Below are 7,877 nucleotides of genomic sequence, written 5' to 3'. Positions count from 1 at the left end.
GGGGCGAGCCTTCATTTCTGAGGATGGGGGATGGCACACTGCCCTCCAGTCTGCCCGGTCCCGCAGCAAGCCTTCCGGGGCCTCTCGTCCCGCCGGCCGCGCCCCACACCTCCCCGCCTGCTGCCGTCCGCCCAGGCGCGGCACCGCCACGCGTGACGGTGCGCTCGGAAGAGCTCCTCCCGTCGGGCGCCGGCTCCCTACGTGGGGGACGTGCAGGGTGATGCCCAAGCGGGGGGGATTTCGCGGTGCTGCCCGCCCCCTTTCCGGTGCGGGAGGGAGCGGACGCCGCGCCCCCCATCCCGGCCGGGACGCCCCCGCCCGGCGCTGCAGAGGCGGGCGGCAGCCAATGGGCGCAGAGGAGGTGGGCCGGCCGGCGGCTGTCACCCTCCCGGAGACGCGAGCGCCGAGACTGGGAGCGCGCAAGCCGACGCCGCGCCCCGGGCCGAGGGGGAGGAGCCGCGGGAGGAGGAGGAGCCGCCGAGCCGCCGCCGGAGGACCACTGCTCACCCCGGCTGCGGAGGACCCACCGGCCCCACGCCTGCCGCCCCGCGCCCCAGACCGCCAGCATGATCGCCGCGCAGCTCCTGGCCTATTACTTCACCGAGCTGAAGGATGACCAAGTCAAAAAGGTGAGCCCCCGCCCGCGCCGCAGCCGGCGCCCTGGCCTCAGCCTTGCATTCCGGCATCCGCTCGCCGCCGCCTCCATCCTCCCGCGCCCGGCCTCCCCCAGGCCAGCATGTGGTTGGACTACAGGGCGCGGTGGGATGGCCTCGCCCTAGAATTCTCCCGACATTGTCAGCATCCGTGTGTGTGTGTGTGTGTTGAGGAGGGGGGCGGTGGGCCGAAGACCCTCGAGACTGGGCAGCTTACTGCAGTGTCCTTGAAAAGGGCCGTGGATGTCAGATGGGTCCCCAGGCCATTCCGAGAGCTGGTTGGGTGGGGATCAGCGGGCCGGTCCGCAGGGCCTGTTGAAAGGGTCCGGGCTCCGTGGGCGTAGGGAGGCGTGATCTCGGAGATGCTGGGGAGGTGAGCGAGCAGTTGGCGGGGGTGCTGGCTGGAGGCCAAACATCCCATATTTGGGGTTCCCAGCGGAGGGGGTCGGGTGTTTCAGGGAAACTGTCATCCGGGCTCTCCTCGCTATTGCAGCTGCTCCTTAATCTGAGGACGGGGTGACCCGCCTGGCTTTCCGGAACCGGGAGGGGTGCGGAGGCCACCGGAAACTTTGCTCATAGGCCTCGGGTCTGGAGCAGCACGTCTGAATGGAATTTTTTATTTCTCTTATGCTGTAATTTCCAGCCAGTTCACATAAGAGTCTGGCCACTTCAGTCGGAGGCCTTGATGTGTGTGCGCTTGTGCACATGGGTGCATCTCCCTAACCTAGGGGCTTACTGCCTTTAAGTCTGTTGAGTGTGAAATATTGTCTGCTAGTGAGTCTTAAAGCTGTATCATCCCTTTGCCAACTTCACTATGGTAATTTACAGAAACAATCCAAATTATAGTGGAAGACACCCGTTTTATCAATGCCAGGTCTGGCACAGCGTCCCTACCCACCTGGAGATTACTACTGGGGTTAGGTGGGATGGACCTGCAAAGTCAACCTGACTTTGAAGTTCAGACAGGCAATGCTACCTACAGGTGAGAGGCAGAAGTGACAGACCTTGATTTTCTGCCCTGTATGCGACTGGATGTCCCTGACCACCCATGACTCTCTCCTTTGGCACCCTAGGAAACAGGCCTACTGAGGGCAGAGACCTCATCAAGGTCACCCAGCCAGTTAGAGGGCGGGGCTCCCGCCTCCCTCCTCCCAGAGAACTTGACTAGGGCTCCTCCTGGAAGTCAGCTGAGGGGGAGATACGGAGAGATGGGCCCCTGGGAATGCCGCTGGGATCCTAGATCTGGTACTGCTGGGTGGAGACTAGGAGTAGTAGCGTAGTTAGCAGATAGGCTTGGGATTCTGCTCCGAACCTGAGGTTGTCAAACTGTGAGACTCACACTCACACCCCTGGAGCACCCTGGAGAGTCCTTCTGGCATGACCTCAAGGAGCTATGCAAGGCTATGCATTTCGCAAGTTTTCTTCAAAGGTGTTGTGCATCACTGATGCTCATCCTCCCGGAGACGGGGGAGAGGGGGTTCGACCTCCCACCATGGCAAGTCACTGGGTGGAGGCCCAAACAACTTTGTAAGCTAAACCTCCCGCATCCACACCCGTTACCACCTGTGTGACTGTGACTGGCAGCTGCTCTGCTTGCTGGTGATGGCCTCCAGCAACTGGGTTGGGCTAAGGTTTGGACTGCACTCAGTGGGCTGTCTCATCAGACATGCAGTGTCTAGGGAGGCCTCAGAGCCCTCCACTACCACGAGTGGCCTGATTGACATCTGTCTTTGCACATTCTATCTTTCAGGCCTCTGTCAGTGTCTGAGTGTGTGACTTCTATTCAACTGATTCTTCACTAAATTCCTTCTCACTCTAAGATTGTGACCCTGATATCTCTCCCTCCTCTAGCCCAGAACCTTGCTGCGGGAGGGTCCTGAGGCCAAAACTTCCACCCAGCAACATTGTTTGTCAAGGGGATTCTTAAAAACAAGAACGCTTGCTTGCAGCTCTCCTCAGACTTCCGCTGTTTTTTATGGGAGAGTGTGTAGGTTCTTGCAGGGCATCACCTCCACATGCATGGTATGTTGTATGACACTGCCACATGTGGGTGTGGTCCCTGGGAAGCTTCTTAGCCTCCCGAGAATAAGCATAGTGAACACTTGCTCCAGTGACCAGTTGGTGTTATCCGCTGCTTTGTGTGCTGATCTGTTTTCCCTGGGCTCAGGACATATCAGAGATCTGCCATTCCCACCCACCACTCACTATGGGAAAGGCTGGCTGGGGGTGCAGGACTCCAAGTCCTGCATTTCCTGTGGGGCTGGGCCATGTGAAGGGAACCCAGTGAGGACTGCTTTCCCCTTGTGGGCAGCCATGATGATTCAGCCATCCAGCCCTAGGCAGCTTCTAGGGCTCTGGATACAGACCTAGTATTCCTCAGTATCCCGTACCCATCTTCTAGCTCTCTGACTTGGAGGTGGGAGGTTGGATTGTGCTGGGGGAGGTTCTCAGGTTTGCTCAGAACACAAAAGTGATCACGAAAAGGTATCGTCTCTCTCCTCGTTGCCTGTGAGGCACATTGGTAATTCAGCCTCACACGTTTCTCCCAGACTGAAGCAGTTCAAGCATCTGTTGAACTGATAGAGCTGGCAGCCCTGTTTTCCAAGCAGCATCTGCACGGTATTGGTTAATGGTGCTGTGAAAAGGGTGTCCTGGCGTTAGGCTGAACAAAGCATAAAACACATATTTTCCTTTCATTCTTCTAATGCTTTCAGAAGGAAAAGGTGGCACGTGTGTGCTTGTGAACGATTCCATTCATTAGAATTCTAGACATCTGCTCGCTCCGAAGCTAGGGGCTGGGTCCTTTGACCTCTAAGTGACTTTTAACATGCCTCTCATCCTGCCAGCTTCCTTTCCTGGGTGTAGCCAGTAAGGACCTGGAGGAGAGTGAAGGATTGCATAGTGTGCTGTTTGTTTAGAAAAGGAAGATGGATCCAGGAAGGTCAGAACTTGGCCTCTAAAGAAGGAATTGACTTCCTTTCCTTTAGGCCTGACAAATTGGTGACAAACATGAGTGGAGTATTCTCTGGGAGGGATCCCCATAATTCTAAGTAATCTCTGTTAGGAGGTGAACAGACTGTTATGACTTGTCCAGTGGCCAAACCCAGAAGTCCTTGAGTGCTGGGCCGAGGAGGATAGCCTAAATTATGCTTAGCAATTGAAGGGTGACCCATGGCCCTTTTCCTCAGAACCTGGGTGTTCACTTGTAAAGGCAAGCATAAAGCAAAAACGAAACAAAACAAAAAACTCCTGTTCCTTATTGCTCACGGGTGAGAGAGGAGAGAGTTATAAAATCATGGCAACTCTCTCATATACCTGTCCATCTAGTGTCAAATAGCCAGTAAAAGTTCCCGTGATGGATCCTCATTTCATAATCCCTGTTCCCTCCACCTTGGGTCTTCCTAAGGTTTCTCCCCAAGAGAAGTCCCATCTCTTTCTCTCGTTTGATAATTTGGAAATGTGTGAGGAAATTAACTGGGTGAGCAGGGTGACTGTGAGGTGCGCCCATGTCTGACCAGCTGCGCTGTTCTCCCACGCTCCCGCTGTTCTCTGGGGGAAGCATGGCCAGCTTTTCCCCCAAAATACTGATTGGGCATGACTGGGACTATGTGTGTGTGTGTGTTTGCAGTCAGGGATTCCTGGCTGATAGAATGAGCCGCTGGAGCCAGCTCTGAGCATGCCCGCGGAGTTCCCAGGAGAGACGTTGGATGCAGAGAGGGAGTCAGTGGCAGCCAGACTGCTGGCACCTGCTCATGAATTTGAGACCCCTTAGAATTGAATCTGATCACAGGAACACAGTAATTGTTTGAAAACAGGTTTGAGTCCTTTATTGTATGCAGAGTTCTGTGCTAGCCTGGGGTGACAACATAAATGTGGTGAGAGTGGCCCCTTATCTCTTGGAGCGTGAGTAATTATTTCCTGTCTTAAGGTGTGTGCAAGCAGAGACTACTACAGGTGGTGGTCAGGCCCAGGGTGGGAAGTCACTAACTTAGGAACTGCTTCAAGCCAGGCACCTGATGTGTTAACCTGGGGAAGTGGAACACATGCCCACTGTCTCCAGCTGAATAATCCACAGCAGTGGATCTTTTGATGCCACTCAATGTATGTTGGGTTTTTTTTTTGATCATATCTGATCTTAAAGAAAATCAGGTAAAAATTTTATTGATAGATTTTTTTTTCTTTTTTCTTTTTTTTTTTTTTTTGGTATTGGGGATTCATCCCAGTACCTCTGAGCTGAGCCACATCCCCAGTCCATTTTATTTTATTTATTTATTTATTTATTTTTGGGTGCTGGGGATCGAACCCAGGGCCTTGTGCTTACAAGGCAAGCACTTTACCGACTGAGCTATCTCCCCAGCCGCCAGCTATCTCCCCAGCCCCCCATTTTATTTTATTATTATTTTTTTAAATACTTTTTTAGTTGTTGGTGGACGTTTATTTTATTTGTTTTTTTTTTTTTTTTTTTTTTTAACATAGTACTGAGGATCAAACCCAGTGCTTCACACAAGTACTGTACCACTGAGCTACAATCTGAGACCCCCCTTTTTATTTTTTATTTTGAGACAGGGTCTCACTAAATTTCCTAGGGGCCTCACTAAGTTGCTGAGGCTGGCTTTGAATTTGCGATCCTCCTGAGAGGTTGGGCATACAGGCATGTGCCATCACACCTGGCGGTAGATAGGAAGATGGATCCCGCGATAGACAGATTTTTATTTCTGGAAGTAACATTGACTTCTGGTAAACAATATAAACGTGGATATTCTATTTAGAGACTTTGTAAGGTGGAGTTAAATGGATGGTAACTAAAATGTAGTTTTATTTTTATTTTTAATGGTTGCTTAACTCTGAACATCCTGAAATACTTTATGTGTGTGATATCAGGTATCGAGGATATATACAAAGAAGAGTACATTATGAATGTTTGAAGCTTACAGATACACTAGTGTGTATGTACTTTCATTGGATCTTTCAAAAACCCCAGTCAGGCAAGTTGTCAGGGCCTAAAGTGCTATTCCTGCTCTTCACAGGGCTGCTCCCTCTCCTGGGTGCCTGCCTTGAGTGCTACAGACAGAAGGCAGAGGGCAGAGATTTTATTCCCCACTTAGAAACAGAGACTGGAGGCCCACCCATCAGAGATAAGCACTTTTCCCAAGGTCGCAAGAAAATCAGGAATGGGATTGGAGGCCTCTTCTTGCTCCCTCTGTTTCCTATGGGAGAAAAACTGATCTTGTTGATTTTAATAGTTTACCTTGGGACCTGGACTTTCATTTTCTCCTCCTACAAATAAAAAAGAATGAGTTAATTTTTTTATTATGAAATATTTGAGGCACATTAAAATCTATCTACCTATCTACATATATATAATTTTTTTTTTTTTTTTTTTTGGTACTAGGGATTGAACCCAGGGACGCTTAACCACTGAGCCATATCCCCAGCCTTTTAAAATTTAATTTAATTTTATTTAGAGACAGAGGCTCACTAAGTTGCTTAGGGCCTCACTAAGTTGCTTAGGCTGGGCTTGAACTTGGCGATCCCCCTACCTCAGCTTCCTGAGCTGCCAGGATTATAGGCGTGTACCACCACGCCCTGCTCACTTTGAGAATTTGACACAATTATAGTTACATTATATATTATATTACATTATGTCCCTTCTGTGCCCACCTCTGATCCCTTTTTCTTTTCTGTCCAAAGGTGACCTCTGGACCAAATTTATCCTTTCCATGCCTGCTTTTATATTTTTATTGCATATGCATGTATCTGTGAACAGTATATAGTATTACTTTATATGGGTTTAACTTTTTTTTTTTTTTTTTTTGGTTCCAGGGATTGAACTAAGGGGCATTCAACCCCTGAGCCACATCCCCAGCCCTAATTTGTATTTTATTTAGAGGCAGGATCTCACAGTTACTTGGTTGCTTTGCTGTTACTGAGGCTGGCTTTGAACTCTGGATCTTCCTGCCTCAGCCTCCCAAGCCCCTGGAATTACAGTTGTGCACTACTGTGCCCAGCTGGGCTTAACCTTTTTAAATGATGCTATACTGCATGTATTCAAGCAGTTATGGATATGTTTATTTGTTTGTTTGTTTTGATACCCGGGATTGATCCTAGGGGCACTTAACCACTGAGCCACATCCTCAGCCCTTTTTTATATTTTATATTGAAACAGGGTCTCGCTGAGTTGCTTAGGGCCTTGCTAAGTTGCTGAGGCTGTCCTTGAACTCACGATCCTCCTGCTTTAGCCTCCTGAGTCATTGGGATTACAGGTGTGTGCCACTGCTTCCAGCTCCACACAGTATTGCCTAGTGTGGTTTAAAATATTTATAATTGGTGTGGTGCTATACTCTATGCATCCTTCTCCCAACTTATTTTCAACAACCTATTTTTGAGACTTTTTTCATGTTGATCCTTGTTAACTCTTACTAATTGAAACTACTGTATGCTCTTAACATTGTGTACATACTCCACAATTTAATTTATCTTTTCTTTTGACGGGAAATTGAGTTTCTAATTTTTACAATAACTTTTTCTCTGAACTCTCTCAAATGACTCCTTTGGCACTGGTGCACGTTTCTCTAGGCTCTAAGCTGTACGTGTACCTTGGGCTGAAGTTACTAGGTGGAGGGGTATGTGCACCTGGCCATCTGAAAGGCTTTGCCAAGTTGCCATCGCTGGTGGCCATGGCATATCACACTGCCATCAGAGGTGGATGCAGGTTGCCGTTGCTCATGCCACCCTTTGGTCAGATCTTCGTAGATTTTTAAGATTGGTTTTAGAGTCTCTTCCTTCCTCAGTTATTTGCATTCACAATTCCAGGCATGGGGGCTCAGTTTAAAATTAGCCCATTTCCTAATTTACCTTATCAAGTGGCCCTGGTTGCAGAGTTTTCCAGAGTGAGGTTGACAGCTCTCATCGTGAGCCTTGTGCTCTACTGGCTGCTGCAGCTGAACCATTGTACAGTGTGGACTGGGGGTGGCTGCCGAGGAGGGCTCAGGATGGCTCTCTGTAGCCCCTTGCACCCTAGGGCAGTGCCCTTAGACTTCTGAGAATTAAATGCACTCATATGCTTTTGCTTCTGTGCTCTCTCTCTCTTCCTGGGTGGATCGATCCTGGGCAGGGAGAGCTTATCTGTTCCCTAAGTGTGCCCAGCTCTGTTCAGAGAAAACCTAAGCCAACAGCCTTTCTCAGCCTATCTTCCGTAAAAGGAGAGGGTGGCTGTACCCCCCA

General features: G+C 49.9%; 1 protein-coding gene across 1 annotated transcript in view; it reads left to right on the top strand.

Annotated features, from left to right (window-relative positions):
- The first annotated feature begins 323 nt into the window (after window positions 1-323).
- HK1 (hexokinase 1) overlaps window positions 324-7,877 on the top strand; it is a 74,201-nt gene continuing 66,647 nt past the window's right edge. The window contains exon 1 of the mRNA XM_079135775.1: window positions 324-629. Coding sequence (XP_078991901.1) covers window positions 567-629 — 63 coding nt within the window. The 5' untranslated portion in view covers window positions 324-566. The remainder of the gene's footprint in view (window positions 630-7,877) is intronic.

The sequence above is a fragment of the Sciurus vulgaris genome (genome assembly GCF_902686455.1).
Source record: "Sciurus vulgaris genome assembly, chromosome: 4".
Taxonomy (NCBI): Eukaryota; Metazoa; Chordata; class Mammalia; order Rodentia; family Sciuridae; genus Sciurus; species Sciurus vulgaris.
The sequence above is the reverse complement of the archived record's forward strand: the minus strand, read 5'-3'. Positions and strand labels throughout refer to the sequence as shown.